This window comes from Phocoena phocoena, chromosome 11, assembly GCF_963924675.1.
Source record: "Phocoena phocoena chromosome 11, mPhoPho1.1, whole genome shotgun sequence".
Taxonomy (NCBI): domain Eukaryota; kingdom Metazoa; phylum Chordata; class Mammalia; order Artiodactyla; family Phocoenidae; genus Phocoena; species Phocoena phocoena.
This window is the reverse complement of record NC_089229.1, coordinates 16277434-16302117: the sequence shown is the minus strand read 5'-3', so window position 1 is coordinate 16302117 and position 24684 is coordinate 16277434. Positions and strand designations below refer to the sequence as shown.

Genomic DNA, 24684 nt, shown 5'->3' with positions numbered 1-24684 from the left:
TGGAACTATCTGTGTACTTCATTCCCTTCTCCAGAGACCAAGGGTAGCTAAACTGGCTGGATTAAGAGCACATCCCATTAGTTGTGTTGCAACAAAATTGTACATGTGTGTATATAACCTCTGTGGATATAACCTATGCAAGGAAAAGAAACCAGGGCATAGAAAGGTTCAGAACCTATGGCCCGCTAATTGCACTTCTGGAATTTCTCTTAAGTAAATTATTCAAATGAGAGAAAAAAGGTTAATGTATAAAGACGTCAATCGCTATTTCTAATAACCAGAAATTAGAACCAGCCTAAGTGTCCAACAATCACAATCATTCCAGAGACTTTTTAGTAACATAGGAAAATGTTTAGATTAAAATCCTAAGTGAAAAAGCAAGACAGAAATGTAAAAATACATGCAATGTGTACCACATTGATTGCATATGGATTGCATCCTGGAAGGGAGAAAGGTCACTGGTGTAAAACTGGCGAAATCCGAGTAAAATCTGGAGTTTTGTTAATAGCAATAAATGAATGTGGGTGTCTCCATTTTAGCAAGTGTCCTACAGTCCTGTAAGAGGTTAGCATTAGGGTAAACTGAGTGAGAGGTGCATGGGAACTCTCCGTACTTTCTCGGAAACTCTGCTGTAAATCTAAAATGATTCAAAATTAAAAATTTGAATGAAAAATAAATGTGAGGAGCAGGGGGAATAAGATTGGAAAACAACAAACAAAAATGTCAATCGTGGGTTATCCCTGGATTCTGGGGGACGGTGATCTTCTTCTTTCTGGTTTATGAATTCTCCATACATACCACTATGAACAGATGTCACCTTCATAATATGAACAGAATCACGTGGTGCCATGAAGACCATCTGTGAGCAAAGCTGTGGTAGGGCCGGCCGTACCTTGTGACAATGGTGCACGGCGGAGACGATCTGCCGGAAGAAGTGTCTGGTCTCCCTCTCGCTAAGGCGCCGCCGCTCGCTGATGTAGTCATACAGCTCCCCTTTGCTGGCGTACTCCATGATGATCACAATCTTATCTTTGTTCTCGAACACTGCGGGAGGAACGGCGATACACAAACACCCTGTTTAACTGACAAGCTCGCTAATAACTACAGACCGTGCGAGAGGGGACAACAGAGATGTCACTGGACAAACAAATCAGTCCACAGCGTCACGAGGAGATGGGCAAGTTTCCCAGCCAGGTGGGCAATGACATCATTGCTGCTGTTACTGGACTTGCGTCTGTAATATCACGGGGAATGTGCCTCTCTCTTCTGAGGACCCCACTACTCCCTTTACCAGGTTCATTTCCCACAAGAGCCTCCCACCAGAACTGCCTCCCTGTGGATGGGGAACAACAAACACGACTACCATTTATTAACCATTTGGTATGGACCAGCTACCCAGACCCCAAAACGGGTGGCGAAACTTGTCGTCTCTTTGCTCAAAACCTTCCAGACTTTCCATCTCACTCAAAATAAAACCCGAAGTTCCAAATGTGGCCACCAGGTCCTACATGTCCTATGGACCCCATTTAGCCCTGTTACATATCTAGTCTGTGCATTTATTCTGTCTACCTCACTAGAATCTAAACGAGGGTTGGTTTATTCCTTTCACTGATGTATCCCCAGCACTCAATGCCTTTTGGCAAAGGGGCTCAATTAATATTTATTAAATGAGAGAATTCAAAACTTCACAAATGCATTCTGGACCATTATACTAAATAACTACATGGCACTAAATGCTTCTCTCTCCCCAAACCTGATATTCTCTAGCAGTAATGCTCAAACTCTGCTCGACTGAGACCTAGGAGTTCCAGGCAGATGCCCATGGGGGTAGGTCAGGGGAGATCATGAAGGACAGGCTCTAGGTCCTCAGCTCCACCTCAGCCAAAGCCACTCCACTGCTATCTGCTTTATAGTTGGGGCTTTCACATAAGACGTCCTTTGAGCAAAGACAAAATAATAATTGTGTTGAAATCCAACCTTCCAAGGGATGTGGTATAAAAATGTTGGTAGGGTACCCAAGACCCTCCTTCCCTGAAGGACCCTTGCCTACCTCCCTCCATCTCACCGGCTTCTTCCACTGCCTGTCAGGCCCCCTATGCCCACTGATGCCAGACTGTTCACTGTTTCTCCCAATCACACACAAACACACTGCTGTTTCCCACCTCCATGCTCTGCCCTCTGCCTTTACTCCCACCTGTCTTACCTGCCAGGGACACTCCAACTCATCAGTCAAGGATGAACTCAAATCTGATGCCCATGTTGCCTCCCTTCTACCTCTCATAATGAATACTTGCAACACAGCACTTTAGAACTGTGTGGATATATTTGCTGATTTACATATTTATTTCCTCAGCCGGGACTGTGAGCCTGGACTTGGAGAGGTAAAAACTGTAGTTTTGGAATCAGACACTCCTAAGTAGATTCCTAGACCTCCCTCTTACTTGCTGTGTGACTCTGGGGGAATTGCGTACCCTCTCTGTGCCTCACACTTTAGTCAATGGTAAAATGTGAATAATATCAGTAAGTACTTCCTAGAATTGTTGGAAGGGTTTATTGGTATCAGGTATGTGAAATGCTTATAACGAGGCCTGTACTTATGGCATACACTCAATAATGTTAGTTATTATTGTTGGTATCACTACTATGGGACCCCAGGGCCTAGCACTGAGCCAGACACATTCGATGAACTGGAACGTGCTCTCAGCCTGGGTCCCCTGTCCTCCCATACCTTGTCACTGGCTGCTAGAAGCTCAGGCTCCTCCAGTTCCTTTTTGGCTCCTTCAAGTCAAGCCAAACCTCTCTGATAAAACGAAGGGAGGGGCTTCCATGGTGGCGCAGTGGTTGAGAGTCCGCCTGCCGATGCAGGGGACACGGGTTTGTGCCCTGGTCCGGGAAGATCCCACATGCCGCGGAGCGGCAAGGCCCGTGAGCCATGGCCACTGAGCCTGCGCGTCCGGAGCCTGTGCTCCGCAACGGGAGAGGCCACGACAGTGAGAGGCCCGCGTACCGCAAAGAAAACGAAAACGAAAACAAAAACAAAATTGGCTGCTCCCGCATCTGCTGGCCTCGGTGTGCCCTGCAGCTTTGACTCTTGCCAGGGATTTCAGCCTGTTGTGCGCTTTTCATTAACAATAAACTTTGGAAACTGGAAAAGCTGCCTCAAGATGCATGGCTCAGCCTCTAAAAATGATAGAGTGACAGGCCCTGGAGAGGGCAGTGGGTTTTCTAATTTTAAAAAACAGTGGGGTCAGGGCGGAGGAGGAAGAGGGAAAGTACTTCGACAGGGAAATAAACAAGGAGCCTCACGCCCCCGAAGAGTCCGATGCATCCTTGAAGGAGGTCAAAGCCACTGGCCCCTTCAGTGACCATCAGAAGGTGTGGGTCGCTGGCTGCACGCAGACGAAAGGACTGTTTCAGTGACCAGATGTATCCCTTTCCAACCGGCTAACTTGGTATCAAGGAGATATAAACACAATTCAGTTCGACACAGTTCAATATGTCAAATGTTTCACTAAACAGCCTCCATCAGTAAGTCCTTCTGGTCCTACCTCTAAAATAGAGCCTGATCCTGTCCACCTGTCTCACGTCCCCGGCCGCCCCCTTCTGAATGATCTCCCCTCTGTTCACTCTTGCCTCTTTGCTGACTGCATTCGGAGGGGGCGCTGGGGAACAGTTCCCAATGCGTGTTTCATGGAACACTAGTCCCACAAGACATTCTGGAGGAAAAGAAGGGTTCCATGGTAAAACACAGGTAAAATATTTGGAAAATGCTAATACTTGATCACCCCTTGGAGAACCTGGTTTCTTTAACTCTGAGTTTTGCAGGGCGATTTGGCCACTGCAGTACTCCTACTGAACTAACTGGGAGCCAGCTTGGGAAACAATGGATGAACGAGGCGATAGCCTCACTGTTGCTGGTAGGGCTGGTGGGCAGCCGGGCGAGAGAACTGTCCACGGGGCCAGGCCTGGCTCTGAGATCCCATCCCCCAGTCCTCCAGCAGGAAGCAGCTGGAGTCAGGGTCAAGGCCCTGGTTGCAGCCCTAGATTAGCTAAATGCAAACAACATTTCTAGACTTGGGGCATCAGTGATTCATCCAGGAGGCTATTATTATACATGAAGCTTCCTGAGCCCTTCCTAATAACAGCAGCATTTACTGAAGGCCTACTATGTGCAGGCACTGTACCCATGGCATTTTGCATGCATTATTTCATATGGCTTTGGTCCTATGAGTATCTCTGTTCTACAGATGAGAAAGCCCGGGTACAGCAAGGTTAATAACTGCCACGGCCACAAAGCAAGCTCAAGGCCTGGGCCCACAGTCTGATGGCACACTCCACCCTCTTAGCCCCTATACTGCTATCCATATACATCAACCACTCTGAACCTCAGTCTCTTCATCAGTCAAATGAGGCTAACAACTTCCTCACACGGTAATGGGGGATTCAGTGAGCTCATGGGCCTAGCACCCTGAGCACGGTGCCCTGGCCACTGCTCAGTCAATGGGAGCTATTCTCATAATTACTTCATCTGCCTCTTAGGCAGCTCTGGCAAACAAAACCCTAAGACTTTCCTCTCCCGGCCGGCATCACCCTTTAAAACATGCTGTGGCTCCGCAGAATCACAGGATTTTCGAGCAGGAAGAACCTTAGAGATCAGCTATTATTTTTCCAGAATAGCCCAGGATTTATAATGTATAACAGCAAGGCCTTGGGAATTCGTCCTGAAGAATGACCGGCTTCCGCACCCCTGGCCCACGACTCCTTGCCCGTGGTGAGGTCCCTATCCGCCAGGTGACAGGAACACTCACAGCCATTCTTCTGGCAAAAAGGGCTGCTTCCCTTGGGTACTTTTACAACTGGTTATTTATAAGCCCAGAAATCTTGTCTGTGTTTTTGTTATTAGTCACTAAGCAAAAGCTTATTTTCCACCAGTTGGGAAGGGTTTCCTTTCTGAAAAATGAAAGCCTGTGTCTCTTGGCCAGACAGTTCTACCCAGAAGCCCGGTGGCTCCAGAATGGTAGGGAAAACTATGGCCCTTGACATGCCAAGCCTACCAGGAAAATTAAACCCCTGAATAGAAACTGAGCTCAACTTGAGTCAGCCCTCAGCACAGGGGCCAGGTCCATGTGGTGCAGACCCAGGTTTCTAGAAGAGCCACAAAAACTTTACAAAGCACCCATGACGTGCATGGCACTGGGGATACTGGAAGAAATCTTTACCAGGGTAAGAAGGGGAGGAAAGGTCAGCCCGGCAGAAGGAGCAACATGAGTGAAGGGGGGAACAGGAGCGCCGTAAGCGGGACCCCCAGAGGGGACAGGTGCCAGGGACTAAGACAAGAGAAAGAAGCAACAGACTATGAATGAAACACAGAGGCCTTGAATGCCCACAAGGAGCTTGACAGACACGCAACCAAACATCGCCAAGAACAATAAACATATGGAACAAGGGACAGGGTAGCAGCCAGGATCCTGGACCCATGAAAGAGTGCAGGGCTCACATCACCCCAAGAGCCTCCCCAGTCAGTGATCTCTCCTCTCCTAGAAGGCTGATTCATAATCACCATAGTTAACACTTACTGAGCAACGACTGCATGCCATGGATTGTCACATCCAATACTAACAATCCTATGAGACATTAATATCACCCCTACTTCATAAATAGAGGACCAGCGCTCAGATCTAGAAACAATGTGGCCAGCGCCCCCCCCTCCCCCGCACGTCCTCTTCGGTCACTAACCATCTCCCCAGGGATATGTATATAAGCCAATATCATAGATTCGTTTTGGACTTTGAGTTTTCTAAAAATGGAATCATGCAGTATACAGTATATTCTTTTGCGTCTGGCTTCATTCGTTCAATATTATATTTGTAAGAATAATCCATGCCATTCCATGTAGTCAAAGATCGTCCATCCTCGTTGCTGTAGAGTACTCCAATTGGTGTGTCATGCTAACTTATCCGTTCTACTGGTGAGAGACGTTTGGGTTGTTTCCAGGTGAGGGTCATTACCAATCATGCTGCTATGAACATTCTTGTGTGTGTCTTTTGATGCTCCTCTGTATCCATGTCTGTTGGGCAGATAACCAGTAAGGATCTGACCCCAAATGTGACTGACTTGAAAGCTTATATCCTCGCCATGACTCCCCACCACTTTCCTCCATCATAGGTTTACTCTCCTTGCCTAATACTCAGTAAAGATTCTCCTTCATTAAGGAGAACAAACATCACTCCCTTTTCTGACAATGCTTGTTTATCAGCCTATCTGAAGCATTTACCTGAACATTTTGCTGTGTGTTAAAGGAGATACAAATGAAGCATAAGACGGTCTTTGTTCTCAAGGAGCTGCTATCTAGTTGTATAAAACTAGTACTTATAAAATAAATCAAATGCTAACCTGTGGGATATAGACTTTAAGTCCCCAGATGAGCAGCGAGAACGATGGGTGAGGCAGCCTGAGTGGGCCTGAGGAGATTCCTAGAGAAAACAGGCGTGGAACTGAACCGTCAAAAACACCTTGGGCTCTGTTTGCACAAGCTGGTTTTACCACTGTCTCGGCATATCCTAAAATACCCAGACCTCTCCTTTTTCTTCTACTGTTCCGCAGAAGGGCCTTCTTCCCGGATACCGACTTGAATTATTCTTCTTGTTTTCTGCTTATTTTCCATTTCAAGGGAGAGTGGGAATTGGCTGCTATATAGTAACAGCTACTTCTCCCAATTAGTTCTGAATTTCATCAGATGTTCAGTTCGACAGTCCAGTTCTGCCTTCTGATTGTCTGGCTTTCACAACCACGCTAATTACCCAACTCCTAACCATTCCCTCCCTTGGGGTTAATAACACAACTTGTATAACTTGAGAAAATGCATACGATAAAAACAGTGGCCTGGCCTGGGAGAGACGCCGATGAGTGAGGAGATCTTGAGATTTCAACCATCCACTGGTCATTTAGAGCCAAATACGAGGCCATGTAGGAAGAAAATGGGCTTGGGGAGGGAGAGGGTGAGAATCAATTAACAGGACGTCCCATGAGAAGCAGGTTATAAAAAATGGAGGCTCTCTTTCTGCTTAACATGGAACCTCAAGAGAGGAAGACTCGTCTGTTGGTTTTAAGTGAAAGGCCAAGAGCCTAGGATGGACCAGTCTGAATTCTCCTCATGCCTTTGCCTTCCATCGATTCCGTCTCCTAAATCACTTCCAGGGTGCTGCCATTCGCTCCATGGCAGGGCCTCCTCACATTAGCAGCATTTTTATTACTTCCCTAAGCCCTCAGATAGACGCACCATTCCACTCCTCAGGGTGCTCTTTTATTAAAGTTCAGGAGGATCCTCCCGGAAAGTCATTTTCTTTTTCATTTCAGAAATGGAGTGATCTTCCCTTGGCAAGGACTGTCTGCAGCCTAACTGGGTCATTTAGTCAATGTAAGATTCATACTTTAAGAGTTCCCTCCCCAGAACTAAACTTCAGACACCTCATGGGCTTAGTCCTTCATAAAACGGTCCTCAGGGCAGTGAGAGTGAGAAAATTAACCTAGACTGGCGGCTCTCCCATCATCAGTGAGTTGGTCAGAGTTGACTCAATGTGTTTCCTGGTTTGGACAATGAAAGGCTCTTTAGTTCACTCATTGTCTTTTCTTAAACCAAAACTCTTTCTGGATGTCGGTTGGCATGCCCAGGGAGAACCAGAGTCAAGAAGGCCACCCACTGCCAGCAGTGGACTCCACAGAAGGCAGACGAAATGAAAGAAAAGTGTGTAAGCTGCCCGAGGAAGAGCACATGAAAAAGGCTGGCCAAGTACCATTTATTAGTGCTATCTGGGGAGACCAACAGCAAACCCTAGGAGGGCAGGGGACACGACCAGGATAGAGGGGCTGTGTGGGAGAAGGAATCAGGGTGCCGTGTAGGACCAACCATTGGACTCCACCCTCCTCCACAGTGAACTTCTGGAAAAAAGCATGCTCCCCCCATTTGCACAGTGAAGGGATAGAAATCCCACCCTCTGTGGAAACAGCCTTAGTCTCCCTCTCCTGAAAATTCCCACAGGTGGCTTTGCTATATGGTTTCACCCCACCCTTATCACTTAGGGTGGAAAAGACAAATTTGTGGGCATCACACCTCTGGCTCTAGCCACTGCCTGACCCTGAGGTATGGCTCAGGACTATCTTGTCAACCCTAAATTCTAGTCTGCTTCGTTGGGCAACAGAGTGCAGAGCTTAAGAGCTTGACTCCCGAAGCCAGGCTACTGGGCGCAAATCCAGGTCCTGCCATTTACCCATCTGAGTGACCTTGGCAAGTTACTTAACCTTTCTGTTGCCTCAGTTTCTTCATCTGTTAAAATGAAGTTTCTATCGTCATTGTGAGGATTACCCCAGCACGCAGCAGTAAGCAGACATGTAAGTGTCAGCTGTTATTAGTAGGCAGCAAATCTTAGTTTAAGAAAGAAGAACAAACGAAGACATGCCTGGCTCAAATCCAGGATTATTATGGATCTGCATTGGCAGAATCCACACTTGCGATTGCATTTGTGCCCTTGAGGGATGGGAGAGGGGTAGGAGAACAGAGGAAAGAGTGAACTAACACAAAGACATCAAAGGACTCCGCAAGCCTGGTTCTCTTAACTGCGGTCCGTTCTTCAGTCCCCAGTGGTGTTCCAAAGCACAGATGTCAATCTTGGAGCCGTACCTACCAGATGAAGCCACTGTCAGAAGTCACTGGAGGGGGCGGAGCACAAATTCTCAAATCAAAAAACCCTCAAACTCTGCAAGTTAGAAGTTATAGTTCATCTAGTCCAATCCCCCTTTCAATATCCAAATCTCCTCTGTAGGGTATGGTCATTGTAGAGACCCCCCCTTCTACACTCCATGAGCCTTCCTAATTTGCAGCCTCGGCAAATTAACAGAGCCATCCCAGTTCATTTCAAAAGACCCTAAGTTACATGGCAATACAGTTCCATTTTTTTTTTCTTTAAAAATCAGCTTCAAGTACTAGTAGTGTTATTTGAGGCACTAGAAAATATTGAATTCCAGGAAACCCAAGAGGGTGAGGCAGGACAGCCAGGGAGTAGCATTCGTGTTGGGTTGTTTTATTTCTAATCTCCAGCCTCTAGAAAAATGACTTGGGTGTAATCAAATGAAAACAATGAAAATAATACACTTGAAGGTCAAATAGCTAACTTCATAGGAAACTCATTAGAAACGTGACTGGACAGATTCACAGCCCAAGAGCTTGTTTGTCTGATTATAAGCGAAGAAAACTCTCTGGAGCTGTGTGATTAACGGGTGGGTCCTTCATTTGGACGCAGTGTGAAGAGACTTCATGTGGAACTTGTGAATCTGACAGCAGAGGGAGTGTGTTAAAATGCTCAGCAATCTGCCATGGGTTCAGAAGAGTAAACACAAGCATAAAACACCACTTTGCCAAGTTCAACAAACTGTTTCATGGGGCTCTGAGTCCCTGATGAGGGCAGCAACCAAATGGCTGAGGAAGGAAACCCAAGCCCAAAGGTATCGCCCACGGCTCACTGGTGACAGCTGCCAGACACATGTTCTGCTCTGGAATCCACTGATGACAAATGATCAGACCAAGACAAGTTTCTAGAGCAGGGCTCACTTCCTCCTGGTTGGAGGATCAAGCCCATCTTTCTCAGGACTGGCCAATTAAATTGAAATCCCTAGGGGTGAGGCCCAGGCATCAGCATTTCTTCTTGCAAACGCCCCATGAGGTTCTAATGTGCATCCAGAGTTCAGAATCACTGCAATGGACAATCTGGCCTCAACCTTCTCTGCTACCACCTCCCAATGGAAGTTTCTATTCCAGCCAGAAAGGACCTCTCGTATCTCTAACTCACATCACATCAAGAATGATCAGTATGGTTTATTGAGCGTGTACCTCGGACCAAGCTTAGCCATTTTATTCATTATCTTAATCCTCACAATCTTATCTATAAAGTAGCTAGCTATTGACCCCATTTTATAGCTAAGGGAACCAAGCCCCAGAGATGTTAAGTCACTACCCCAAGGTCACACAGTAGCAATTGGCAAAGCAACTGATTCATTCAAATCTAAGCCCATTTGGACAATGCCTACATATTCACGCTGCTAGCCCAGTACCTGGAATATGGGTGCTCAATACATCTTTGTAAAATGAATGACTGAATGAATGAATGATTAGGGAAGCAAATGAATAAGAACACAGGGTAGTATTAGTGACCCTCAGACCTTGTTAGATCCAATCAGCTGTCCCTTGGCTTCGAAAGAGCCTAAATCAGGATTTGCCTGCTGCCTGAAAACTCTGGATTGAGCCAGAGAAGAAAAATGTTAACTGCTTCTATTGTAGGTATTTCCAAATCACTGATGCTCGCAATGAAGCCCTGCTTTAGTTTCTAACCTGCTGAGCAGGGGTTTTTCTAATATGGTGCTTCTCAAACTTGAGTGCATCAGAGTCACCTGGAGGGCTGGTTATTACACAGAACATCAGGTCCACTGGCAGGGTTTCTGATTCAGTGGGTCTGGGATGGGGGCCCAGGAGACGCTGATGCTTCTGGTCCTGGGTCACCCTCTGAGAATCGTGCTCAAGTGTATTATTCGGCAGTTTACCGGGATCCTGCCATCCTCAAGGGGTTCTCTTCCAGGGGCAGCAAAAGTTTCTCACTCCAGGACCTCTGCTGAGTTCTGTGGAAACATCTTGCCCTGCTCTCATTGCCTCTGGCCACAAGTTGCAAGGGAGGAGAAGGCAGGAATGCCTGTCATCAGAGCCTGGATTTTTAAAGCAGTGATTTTCACCAAGAGACAAGAACTAGATCCCCTTCCAGAAAGATCTATCGGAATCTCATAAGGCACAGGTAGCTTAAAAAAGCATATTGTAATGTATACTTCTAAGAAGCTGGGAGGAGCTTTTAACTGATAGTAAATTCATCCAAAACGTCTCCACAGTAAGAGTTCGGAGAATTTAGTAGAATACGGACTCTTTTACATCTTCTCATGGACAGCAGGTTTAAGGCTCATGGAGCCAGGGCATGAAACTCACATGATTATTAAAAGAAACACATTTGCTTGCTACTGTGTTTTTGAAGTTTGAGAGACTCTCCCAAAGGCAAGAGATCACAGCTGACAAATGCCAAATAGCCATCCTACTTTGTCCCAGAAAGCCAGGCTCACCCTTACCTAAGACAGGGGATGTGATGAAAAGGCTGGCCAGTCTGGCATATCACAGTGTAAAAAAGGGCCGAGAGAGAAGATGTAATCTTGCAGGGCCAAGGAAAGAGACTTCCAGGAACAAAAAAAATCAAGAGCATAAAAATGAAGGCACCGGTCCAATCTCCCACTCCCCACCTTTTTGCTTTTCCATGCTGGACTGTGCTGTCTCCCTGAAGTGTTGTGCCGTAAGATGCTGGTTCGTGGTTTTGCAGATTGAGTCTCCTGGGCTTCCAAAGGGGAAATGGGGGTGAGACAATGTGCCTTTGATGTTTGAACTTGGGTCCTGAAATCAGAACCCCAGGCAAAAACCGTTTTTATCTCTTCCATCCTAGGCAAACCAAGTTGAAAGCTCCGGGGCACTTCCTTTTCAGCTGTTCTTTCCTTATTGTCAATTACCTCCCTGCTGAGAGAATGGAATTCCTTTGACTGAAAACAGGGGTCCATCCCAAGATGGTGCCAGAGATTTCTTTCTTCCTTTTCTCTCTCGATTAGGTTACCCTTATAGCATCACAGGCTAGAAGGTGTATGTCTATCCTCTTTTATTTACTTAGCATTAGAAGCCAGTTATGGTTTGTGTGTTTACACAGAGTTGACAAATTTGAGGGTCAATCACCTTCACCTACGTGTCAAAAGGAGAGTAACCCCAGGATCTGGTTTGAGAAAGAAACATTTAAGAGGAATTATTTTTGAGATCTGGTGAACAGCAGCACTGATTCAGTGAAGCTGCAGATTTTATGAGCCTGCAGGTACTGTGAATAATATACAAATAACTTACATTTCCATGAACTGCAGCTTAGGAAACACTTGACCTATGAATTTACTGGAATGGGGACCCAAGCTTCTTCCTAACATGTATACAGAAATATTGTCTAAAATACCCACCAAGCTGGGATTTAATACTCTCACATATTTAAGACAGTAACCTCTATGAAGGCCAGGAATTATCTGTATCACAGGGTTTAGGACAAGGCTTGCCCCCAATTAGGGGTCGCTGCAGACCACCAAATACCTGGTTAGTATCAGCAGCACAAGCTTCAGAGTGTCGCTAAGTTCAACTCTCAGATCCACCAGTTACTAGTAGTTGGTATAACCTTGGAAAATGCACTTAGCCAACAAGCTGAATTTTCCTTACCATAAAATAGGGATCTTAACAATTCATCTTTCATGGATATAAGGATTAAATGAGATCATACACACACATATCCTAGCACAGGGTAAACACTCAATAACTCCAAGCTACTATTAGTATTATTTTCAAGTGTTAATTTTAAAATGTTACTTCCTTCCTCAAAACCAGTGGCATACCCCTACTCCTGGTGTAAAAAATCCATACTCTTTCCTTTAGCCAATGTGGTCAAAATATGGCCCTCTCCAATTTCCTCTCTCCTGCCACCCTATTCAGTCCCTCAGTCTCAGAGGCCCTCTGTCACTTCTCACAACACAAGCTGCTTCCCTCCTCTGAGCATCTGCACATACTGTTCCCTCTGCCTGGAATGCCCAGGTCTTCGAAGGGCTCACTTCTCATTCCATTCAGGTCTCAGCTCAAAAGTCACTTATCTGTTCGCCTGTCTATTCACTAAATTTCAGCTCCATAGCCCAGAGCCTGCCTTGTTCACCTTTGCATTCCTAGTACCTAGAACAGGGCCTGGCACATAGTAGGCGCTTAGTTTTTTTAATGAATGAATTATTCCTCTGGAACTAGTTATTTCAACATCACCTGATTGTACAGTCCAAAATGGTGCATTCCCCACATGAAACCCCAAAGGTCCTAAACGTACAGGGTTAGGTGCATCATTGCTTTGTCATGTTGCTGCTATTATTGTTACTGCTACTGCTGCTTTTGCTAGGATGTGTGTGTGTGTGTGTGTGTGTGTGTGTGTGTGTGTGTCTGTTTTAAATCACAAAGGTCCTTGTTGAAGAAGAAATTGTGAAGTTCACTTAGCTAATGTCCAAACAGCCAATTAGATGCCTGGGCACTGATTTTTCACTCAGAAAATTAACACATGTCTGAACTCAGCTAAGCCTCCTGATTGGCCCATCAAACGACCAATCAGCATCCAGGGAGAAGGTTTCACTTTGTGAGCTACAGAGGGACCAGGGTATTAACTCACAGACTCAGTTCCCACCACCATTGCTACCTCTGCACTGCCCCTGCCACACCCCAGGGTTGAAAAGGAGGGAAAAGGCCAGGCTGAGGGGGATGCCTGGGGCACAGTGGTGGGCTGCAGAGCCAGCAAAACAAGACACAAGGTCAAAAATACAGGGCTGAGGCCTGGCAGAGGGAAGAAAACAAGTGGGGTAAGAAGACCTGTGTGCCAGGGCCACCAACTAGCCAGCATACCCAGTATTATAAGCTGAATATTCCCAGCCCCACTGCAAAACAAAAAACAAACAAACAAAAAACCCTATGTTGAAGTCCTAACACCTAGTTCCTCAGAATGCAATCCTATTTGGTGATAGTCTTTAAAGAAGTAATCAAGTTAAAATGAGGTCATTAGGGTGGGCCCTAAGCCAAAATGATTAGTGTCCTTCTAAGAAGGAAAAATTTAGACACAGACACATACAGATGTGAAGACGCAGGGAGAAAATGGCAGTCTACAAGCCAAGGAGAGAGGCCTTAGAGGAAACCAACTCTACTGACACCTTAGTCTTGGACTTTCAAGCCTCCAAATCCAAGAAAAAAATAAATTTCTATTGTTTAAGCCACCCAGTCTGTGGTAGCAGCCCTAGCAAACAAACACACCCAGGGAGTCATGAACCTTCCAGAGCCTCAGTTTCCACAACTACGATGCTGTCCAATATGGCAGCCACTAGCCAAATGTGGCCATTGAGCTACTTGAAATGTGGCTAAAGTGTCTGAGGAGCTGAATTTTTATTTCAATTAATTTTAATATCCACCTGTAGCTAGTGGCTTAGACAACATAGTTACATACTTAATTTCAGAGGATTTACAGACCCCCTGTAGCTCACTCATGAAATAGCCTGTCAATGGACCCCAGATTAAGAACTACTTAGGATGATTATGGGGTCTTCATAACAATGACCTTTTTGAGCTTACCAGTATATGTATCATCTCATTTAATCCTACTGACAAACCCTAGGAGGGGGTAGAATTGTTATCCCAATATAGGTGCCGTCATTGAGGCACTGAAAGGCCCACCATCCTGCTCAAAGTCTCAAGTCTGGTGTGAGAACTCAAGCTCTTCCCTGACTCCCTAAAGCCAGTTCTAAGCGTTTTATGAATTGAAGCCCAAGCTCTCACCTGAGGCCTTGGTGAAAGTTATTTCTAGTCACCCAAAGAACTTTAATTCATGCTGATACCCATCTTTAAAGTTACAAGCAAGGGCTTCTCTTCTTGAAGCCTCCAGCAGGGGCTGGACTAAGGCCTTGACCTTGATAATAGGATGTTCTTCCATTGAGGTTCATCTCTGGCCTTCCCTTGGAAGGGGGACAGACTCCTGTTCCCCATTCAGCCTGAAGGATTCCCAAGGTCAAGGAGGGCATGATGCTAGTAAAGAAGTAGGCTTCTTGATGCCAGACTTCTGTGACCACAGACCCGTCTCCCAAATAAAGAACTGGAAACTTCATGCTGGATTAAAACTCTGCTTCCTGGTAAAGAAGCTTCCAGCTCTAGGCTAAGAAATCTCACAGAACTGCACACAGAGCACGTGACCCACACTGGTCCACACTATGCATGATGGCCTTCAGGTTTCCATGGCAACACAAAGAGCAAAAACACTCCACATTTAATAAAATTCACTCTCATCCTGCATTTTGTATCTCAACTCACTTCTCACTTCTGGAAATTCCCCTCAATTACCAGGCATATTCAGATTTGTTTTACCAGCCTGGAATTCTACTTTTGTCAATTCTTCCTCCAAAAAAACTCCTTCAAGGCCCAGCTTGGATGCCATATATTTCCATGAAAACTTCTAAGCTTGGGCCTCCTTGGTCCCAGAATATATTGTTTACATATCTAAGGCAGGTCCTGGGCAGGGCCTGGGACTCTGCATTTCTAACAATCCCAATTTATGCCGATGCTTCTGGTCCAGGGACTGCAGTTTGAGACTCACTGCAAGAGATGTTTGTGGAATGAATAAGTGACTGAATAAATGCAAATTTCCCCCTTAAAAATCCTATCTCCAAGGGTCCCAAAAATGAGCTTTAGAAAGGTCAAGATAAAAGATATTACGAGCATTTACTTCTACATGAGGAGCAAAAATAGAAATAGTAGGGGGAAAAAAGCATAGCAAAACCCAGCAGGGAACCAGAAGAAGGAAAACTGAAATATCAGAAAAACTTTAGGGTCACCGTCTGGTTTCCTCTTAGCCCTTACTGTATAAGTTATGATGAACAGACCAGAAATTAAAAATAGGTTGGTTTTTCTGGCTCAACCGTATATTAAAAAATATTCTACAGAAATGTTTTGACTCAGTAAATCCAAGACTAGGGATTTTTCATAAGAAAATAATCAAAAATGAATGTAAACATGATGTACAAGGAGAGTCTTTAAAGCCCTGTTTATAATAACCAGAAATTTAAAACAATGTATATATTTGACAAAAGAAAATAGATCCAATAAATTATGGTATGTCCATAAATGGAACACTATAAAGCCTTTTAAAATGTCCTTATAGTGGAATATTTATTGATATAGGAAGAGATGCATGATATAAAAAATGAAAAAATATCAAGCTAAAACCCAGTATAAACAGTATGATCTAACTCTGGATAAAAACCACATTACAGATATAGAAAAGTAGACTAAAAATATAAATATGTATAAAGAGCCATTCATCAAAATGAGAGAGCAGAAATTATTTTTAAAATTTTAACAGTTGTATTTCAATCATTTCTGCCATAAACACATGTTGCTTGTGTAATTTTTTTAAAGGATATTTTTTTAAATGATAGACTGGGAAGTTTATACTCTCCATTTCTTCCCATGAGCAACTAAAGAGTTGAAGCATAAGCACCTTTATAAGCTTTTCCCCTCCCTGTCCTTCTGTAAACACCAACAACTCGAACTGCATTTGCAAAGTATCTGTCACACCAACAGATCCCTCTTCTTTCTTGGCATTTCTTGGACCTGCTGGAAGTTAATTCCTAACTCTGAAAGGCTAACTTTGAATAACTCATGACACCACCCCTGAAGCATCAGCTTTGGGGAATGACATTTACAATAGATCCACCGTTACTTGGCCACCCAGAAAACTGCCATTTTCCAGAAACCATGGCTGTCTCACATAGTGGTTTTCAATAAGGTGGGTTGCTTAGCAACCACCAAGAAACGGGGAAGATAGAAGAAGGCACCAGCCACAGCTACTTTATCACCAAAGTGCGCTGTGCTACATGTGTCTGGCTGCACTCAAGGTAACCAAATAAGAGATAACACCCAGCTATTTTTACATCATGAGGAAAAAATACTTGGCTCCTGCCCAGAAGGGCAATTACCTAAAAATCTTGGCAGGCCCCATGGTATGAGAAATGGTAACTGATACGGGGGTGAAAAAAAAATCACTGACCTTCATAAATACTGATGATATGAGGATGGTTGAGGGATGACATGATCTCAATCTCTCGTCTGATGTGAACCATGTCTTGTTCATCCTTAATTTTGTCCTTACGAATGGATTTTATAGCAACCTATAAAGTCAGGAAATGAAATGTTACTCAGAGAACTAAACAGATGCAAATCAGCCATTGGGAGAGTTTGGAAAATAAATACAGATGTTACTTGTTGGCAGAACCGACAATAACCAAAACAAAGCTTCGAAATACCCCCGTCACATCTTTCATTTATAGCAAAAACACCCTTCTCCAGACAACAGAAAACATCAGGTTTTAACAGCCTGGGTTTGGGATGGTGGCTTTTTTTTTTCTTTTTCCACAAAGCAGAGGGCTGCTTCACGTGGCCAGATTCATTTACTCTAGGAATCCTGATCCTTTGAAAAAAGAAAAAAGGAGAGCTTGGTTTACAGGGTGTCGATGACTAAACATGGAGAGGTGAAATTAGCATCACTCAGCCCCACCATGCAGCTGCCGCAGTGATGGATAGAAAAGGCTTTACTGCTTTTCTCAAGCAGTAAACTGGTCTCAAGGCCAGTTCTGCTCAAACCTTGGGTTTTAAGACTCCGGCTTATGCTATGCTGATGCAATTGCTCAGAAGCCAAATCCTTCCTACATCCTTCCTCTCACTAAGGCACCTTTGACAGCAAGTGATACGACCAAAAGGCCCTGCTTAAGTCAGAGTAAAACCAAGGAAGCTAAGCTAGACTCCCTGCCCAGCCCCAGTTGATTCCAAAAGCTCCGTGCCAATGTTGTCTGCAAATCCAAACTGCAGAGAGTTGCCAGGGCCAAGGCGCATAGCGATTACTCAAAAGAAACACATAAATAAAAAGACATTAAAGGACAATGGGAATCTAATAAGGAAGAAATATGTTTGCCAATGAATTCATCTCTGCTCATAAACAAGTTGGTTGGTAATTTAATCCGCCTTGGCTCTAAGGGGGGCAAAAACTACTTTGGCGGAGGGGGTTAGCCATGGGTAACAAGGAAACCTGCCAATCGACTTGCTGCCAGCTCTGAAAGCCTGCTTAGTTCCCTCCAAACTGGTCCTCTTGTGACCTCGACCCTCACCTTAGCAACCTTTCCTGGATGAAAGGAAGTAAAACCACCCCTCGGATTGCAAAGGTTCTGGAGGAAAAAGTCCTTGTTAGCAGCAGCCCAGGGCCACACCTTGCCTATCACAGGGTCAAGCATGGGCGGCTGCAGCAGGAAGGCACTCACACCTGTGAGCACCTGCAGTTTCCGACTGGGCACCAGATCCCCATGCAGCGCTACACACGGAAACGTCTCTAAAATACCACCAGTCCATCTGTGACGCCACAAGACTTAGGAAGCTCTTATTATTCTTGATTTTGCTCTTTGCTGGTTAAATCAACTAGCAGGTCCCCGGATTTCTCCTTTGCAGACCTTTCCCCAGCTGTCATTAAATCAGTATTGGTGTCATTACCTGACCCTACACTAGTGGGGATCTTGTTCACTGCTTTCTCTCCAGTGCTTAAAATGATGCCTGGCGCGTGGCAGGCCTGAGAAAACACTGAGTGTGGGCAGGGAGGCAGGTACATAGAGAGGGAAGGGGGAAGGAGGGAAGAAGGGCAGGGGGGCAGGGGTTGATGTTATTAGGTGGATGAGAGGCCAGACCAGGGAAGTGATAGCAGAATTGGAGCCAAAAACAGAGGGACCACTCCAGTCAAACAGCACCACCAAGACAGGCACGTCAAGGTGACTTAGGATTTCTTTGGCATCCTACTTAACGTGGGCAATCGAGGAATAGGGAAAGCAAACAGGAAACACAGGACGCCCTGCTGTGAACCCAGGGGCAGGTAGCACCCTCCCTAGAGTGTGGATGGACCACGCATCTAGAGACAAGGAGGCTGCCCAGAGATGAATGAGCTTCCAGCTTCAAGGCCCCCTTTCACCAGGGTGCCAGGCCCCCCAGCTCCCCCAGGCCCTCACGACAGCCCCATTCAGGATGCAGCAAGAAATGCCTGCCTCTGCTTACGTCAAATGTAAAGACATGACTTGAAGGCTTTATTTTATCTGAGCAGGGCCTGCGATCCTGGGAGCTTGCTCTGGAGGAAGCCGACAGTGAACACACTCAGGCCGTGGAGGATGTGGGTGGCTCTTGGACCAACTCCTACATTCCTCCAGGAACTAAAGATGGGCCGAGTGGTGAAACTACCCCTTTGATTATACAGCAGGCTGAACTTGGCCTTGGGGAGGCCCTATTGTCAAATGACAATAGACATAAATTCTTTCACCATCCAAAGTCAGGGGAGGGTAGTGACATTCTGGGGGTTGAGAAAATAAGTGGACTTGTCAATCCCCCCAACCATGGAGCGAGAGGCCAGCGGTCCCACGGTGTCTTTGCCAGGGGGATGTTTCCAGCCCAGTGTGAAAAGGAAAGTGCCCACATTCTAATCACACCCCACTCGGCACTGAGGAAACTAAAAGAGCTCCATAAATGTTAATAGCCATGGTGGTTGTCCCTCCACAAAAGCTTCCCTCTTCCGACAATGAATCTTCTATTGAAAGTGCAAAAGAGGGCTCATTCTGCCCCCTATTTCAAAGGCGTGGTGGGAGACAAATGCTAGAAATCACTGAGAACTGTGCAACTGTCAAGGCCAGAGGGGAGACATTCAGTTCAACTCCCAAGAGCGGGAGATGACTCACCCAAGGTCATAGATCCAATGAATGGCCAACCACGAAAGCAATAAGGATAGAAATAATAGCGGCATTCACGATGCACTTAATAGATGGTACAGACACTGTGGTAAGTGCTTTACACACCGTGGATCTTTACATCCTTATCATTCAAGCTTCAGCTCCGTGGTCCCTTAGGGAGGCCTTCCCTGACCCCTCTACCTGATAAGGACACTCCTGGCCTTATACTCTCCCTACACCTTTCCCACACCATCTGAAATTATCCTGCTTCTTTGTTTGATGCATATTCAGCCTGAGGCCAAATCCAGCTCCCAGGATGTTTCCATAGGAGCCAGATAGCTAAAAATGGTTGTCACGTTTTTGAAGAGTTGTTTAAAAAGGAGAATGAGATCTAAAAATGCAGCTTCTGTAACGTAATGCAGTGCCTCCTTTGTGAAGTTGAAGGATAAACTGAGCCAGCACACGGTGAGGCAGCATGATGGTTAAGGACATGGCCTTGAGTCCTGGCTAAAACCACTCACCAGCTGTGTGACCTTGAGCAGGTTGCAAAACCTCTCTGTGCTCCAGTTTCCTCATCAGTCAAGCAGGAAAATACAGGACCTGCCTCACAGGGCCCTATGAGGATTAAATGGCTTAGAACATGCCTGGCCCAGGATAAGGGCTTAATAAATGTCAGACACATTTAACCCAGAGAGAATACCCCATAAATAGGGCCTTCCTTCCTTTTCTCCAACCTGAGAACAAACTTGAATTCCTCCTGCTTCCTTGTGGGGCAGCAAGTGAAGGTCTAGGGAATGGAGACCACATTTGTTCCCAAAGTGCAAAAAGGGCAGGAGAATCTCTCTCCTGGGTCTTTAAATTGTACCCTCATCAGAAATGTCTGGAAGCTCAGAACAGCTGAGCCCACATGAGCATCCGTGGCTCCTGAGTCTGAGACCAGACAGGAGGACGAACAACTGGAACCCGAAAAGCAACCTCAGGACCATTTCCCCTTTCTCCTTCCAATAGTGGCCAAAGGCTACCAAAGAGATACACAGAGATGCCCGATATTATGGAGCAAACCTCCTCCCCAGTTTCCCTCAATCCTCACCCACATCTACAAAGAAAGACAGAGGTAAGGAAAGGGCCCAGCAGGAAGAGGTTACCAAATATCTGAAATCATACACCCTCCAAAAAAAAAGTCCAGTTTGTTCCCGCAGGAGTTGGAGAGATTTCACTCTGCCTTCAAAATGATTGAAGCCGGGAACTCAGGTGTTTAAGCCCAACGCACAGCCCAGCCCCTTTCCTAAGTGTTCCCAAGTCTAGACATCACCGTGTGCCTTATAAATGAGGCCACCCTATCGTTCAATGATTAAACCTTATGGCCGTGGACCTGCAAATTCTGCCCTGCGGTGCCTGACTGTTTAAGAGGCAAAAAGCTCAGCCGATGCTGATCCCTTGCTAAATATAACAGCCTTCTCTTCTGCAGTGGTTGTTTTTCCCTTTTTGAATAATCACCCAAAACTGCCTGCTCTGCAGCCTGCTGGGCTTCCTCTTCCACAGTGGCCACTGTGAATGTTAAGAGCTCGGGGGTCTAGGCAGGGCTATGGGGAGCAGAGCAGTATGATGAAGGCTCAGGCTTTTGCTGGCTGGATGACCTCAGGCAAACCTGAACCTCACAGATCTCAGTTTCCTCATCTGTAAAATGGGGTCAGCAAGTCCTAACTCTTGGGGCTGTTGTAAGGAGGAGAAGTAAGTACAGTGCCTGGCCCTCAGGTGTTCACTGAATGGCAGTGACTATAACGAGGCCTGTCAGAACGACACGGTGATACAGGGTCTTGGGCCACATTTAAAGGGGTGACAAGCCCACAGCACATCATCACACGGGCCTCTCCCCTCCCCATTCCTCCCACACACATCCTCCCCTTCCCCACATTTGCACTGAGGCAAGAACAGGTTAAAATTAATATCCAGCCTGCCTGCCTACACAGAGCAGGGCAGCCAGCCATCTTCCTGGGCTGCTTTGGGGAGTGGAGAAAATTCCGGGCAGACTGTGTGCATTTGAGGCTCCAACCAAAAGAATCACTACCCTCTTCCCTCCACAGCCACTTCCCATGATGCTCACTGATTGACATCTGTCAGCCTAAAGAGAGGCTGTTCCAGAACAGTGCCTCTCAAAGGGGTCCTGGACATCTGGTCAAAATGAAGATTCTGAATCCACAGGTCTAAGGTGGGGCCTGGGATTCTGGGGTTCTAGCAAACTCCCAGGTGATGCACCACTGCTGTCAGCCCAGGGACCACACTTGAGTAGCATGATGTTAGTGCTTTGTCTTTGGCCTAACGTACCAACATTCTTAAAGCAGCGGCAATATTCTTAATAATAACAGTAACTAATATCTATTATGTGTTAACCACGTGCCAGTGGACTTTATCTCATTTAGTCCTAACTACAACCCCATTGTACAGGGGCACCAAGGCACCGAGGAGATAAACATTGCCCAAAGTCACGTTGCCTGTAAGAGATGGAGCGAGGACTTGAACCCAGGCAGGCTGAGCCCAGAGGCTGCTGGTTCTTGAGGCTGTGGGTAAAGTTGGGACGGACAGCAAACATGGCAGGTGACAGAATCTCTCAAAGGATCCCAAACAGTCCCCAAAGTCCAGTGTGATGGGCCCCCTCCAAGCAGATGAAGTTTTTTACAGGGTCCCATGTGAGGTCCTGGGAGGTCAGGAGTTGGGGACTGAGCAGCAGGGAAGAAACAGGGCCATAAAACACAGCATTAGCATCACTTAGGGAGAACAAGTTTGAGTTCTAATCCCGGCAACAGGAGCTGGCAGCTTCCCTGCCATTCATAGGTGTGATCTCACACCCGGCCACGTTCCACTGCTCCACGGGAGCCGCAAGGCACTGAGTCAGAGGCAGCTCAGGGGACCTTTTCTTACCAAGAGGCCCAGAGGCCATTTGCAGTGGGAATGAATGGTTAGCCAAGTCAAGTTGGAGGCCAGCGTAGGGCGTTCCTGTTCTGGCCTGGTTGATGGTCAGAGTTCAAGGCAAAGGCACAGCTCCGCATGGGCCCCACGGGTCCAAAGCTCCCCAGGATCACCAAACGGCTTTCACTTAGAAAGGCTGTGCCCGGCCATTACCACGGTGACACCAGCCAGGAGGGCCACCTTGCAGCCAAGGCCCCTAATTAATTAAATGACCCCCAGCTCTTTGTGAAGAGTCTGGCCAACTCAGGACAACACTCTAGCAAGTTGCCATGATGCAACCAGCCCCATGGGAATCCAAGGCAGCTCCACCGTGGGCCTCTTCCTCTCTGGCCTGTTAATTCATGTCAATGCGTGGATGTTTCTTCAGACAGAAGCAGGTTGGAAGCCAAGAGTTGTATCAGCAGGCTCTGAGGAGAGGCGTCCTGACGCCAGGGAGCACAGCATATAGAAGAAAGACCTTTTTCTTCAAAGAACATTATCCTACCATTCACCTTCGCCACCACCAGCCTTTTAACCTTCTAAGAGGTTCTGAACATATAATCCTGTGTAAATCAGCTCTCAATCCTCAATTTCCCAAAACTCCCCATAAGAGATGGTGTTTCCTCAGATGACCCTGATTTTTTTTTTTCTCCTGCCATGAAAAATGTGTTCTATCTCCAGAATTGAAACAGCAAAGCAGATTTTTATTTGTCTGGGCCAGGGCCCACTTAGGAGGTCCTCAGGAGGGCCTGGGATGTTTCTATCTACAGATACAGTCATCCCTTGCTCTGGACCTGCCCCCTTCAAGGGCTGAGCGAAGAATGTCATTATTGCATGTGTCGATGCCACAAGGGAAGTGGAATTAATGACGAAGAAACTGCAGGCAGATGTACACTCCCTGTATGGCGCTGAGGTTCGTAAACAGGAGACAGTGGCCAGGGCTGACCGGGCAGGCACCGATGGAAAGTTAGCGCCAGCAGCAATGATAGAGCAAGCGACAAGCCCACCCCGAGCACGCAGTTAGATTCCAGGAGACAGCACTTGGCCAAAGGCTGGGTGGCGTACCACCTGCATCAGATCCTCCGTCTGGGGAGGAAAGGGGGATGCTGACTGCCATAATGCAGATTCCAGGGCCCAGCCCAGACCTATTGAATTCGAGGATGAGGACAAGCTGGGATGGGCACTTTTTACAAGCTTCCCTGGTGATTCTGTTGCACTCTTTAGTTTGACCTTAAACCACAGTCAATGTGGCTGGGATGGCACTCCTTCCGTAACTTAAATACTATGCAGTCATATTAAATGCTAGATGATTAAGGAAAATTCATGAACTGCCCATCTATAAAGAGGGGAATTTAAAACAAGCTACTTCCTTGAAGGGACTCAGTGACCTGCATTAATTTGCCCCTGGGAAAGGGAAGGTTTGTTCCCAGAGGACATCTGGCTCATCCTAGCCTGAGGCAGGCCTGTGGATGCCGGGAGGCCACGGAAGCTGGCTGCTCATGGGTTACTTCATGCTCTGCAAGCCACCTGGAGCTCCCACACCTGGTCAAAGTGAATGTGTCCAGAGGGGGAGAGAGGAGGTGAGCTCTGGAGCCCCCCATCCTGCCTGCTCTGTGAGAGAGGGTCTAGCCGGGGCTGTGAGAAGCCCCCTCTCACCGGGATCCGCTGGAAATCCCTAAGAAACCATCCCAAGGCCCCCTGCAGGAAATGGTCTCCAGTAGCACAAGAGATGCTACACAGGCAACATCAGCGTCACAAAAATATTGAAATCGCGAGGCTTGTTCAGCTGGGACTCGAGCGGCCAAGCAGGGGCTTATTTTTGGACTCTCGCATTCCTGAAAGCCAAATGCAACACCAACTCAGAAATCTAAAGCTCAACGACTCTTCTTCCAGGTTTCAATAGCTCTGGGGGGAGGACAGACCAGACCAGAGGGCTGAGGTTACTTCTAAGTTGGACGTCCTCAAGTAGTAGCATCTGATCCCTCTGACACTGTTCATACCACAGCTTGAATAAGCTTAGGATTCTGCAACTGTGATTTATCGAGCTCCAAGCCCAGCAGAGCCCCAGCCAGAGCTGCTAAGAAAGCCAGCCTCAGCCCCTTGGCCCTGTCATCAGTCACAGGAACTTGGCCCAGGTGCCCCCTGCACAGGGAGGTACTCGGACAAACATGTCACAGCCTCAGTTTCCTCATCTGCAAATAAGGTGACAGGAGCACTGACCCCACGAGGTTGCTGTGGGGATCGTATCAGATTGTGTATATGATGAAGGGCGAGAAGGCATAACCAGCAACATTATCACTGGCAGATGTTAGAGCTACC

The 24684-nt window shown here is 46.5% G+C and overlaps 1 protein-coding gene across 1 annotated transcript in view; it reads right to left on the bottom strand.

Moving 5' to 3' along the window:
- Positions 1-24684, bottom strand: part of NUAK1 (NUAK family kinase 1) — a 67002-nt gene that overhangs the window by 19022 nt on the left and 23296 nt on the right. Inside the window, exons 2-3 of the mRNA XM_065887751.1 lie at positions 16716-16836; positions 893-1044 (exon numbers count right to left, since the gene is read on the bottom strand). Of these exons, the coding sequence (XP_065743823.1) occupies positions 893-1044; positions 16716-16836 (273 nt within the window). The remainder of the gene's footprint in view (positions 1-892; positions 1045-16715; positions 16837-24684) is intronic.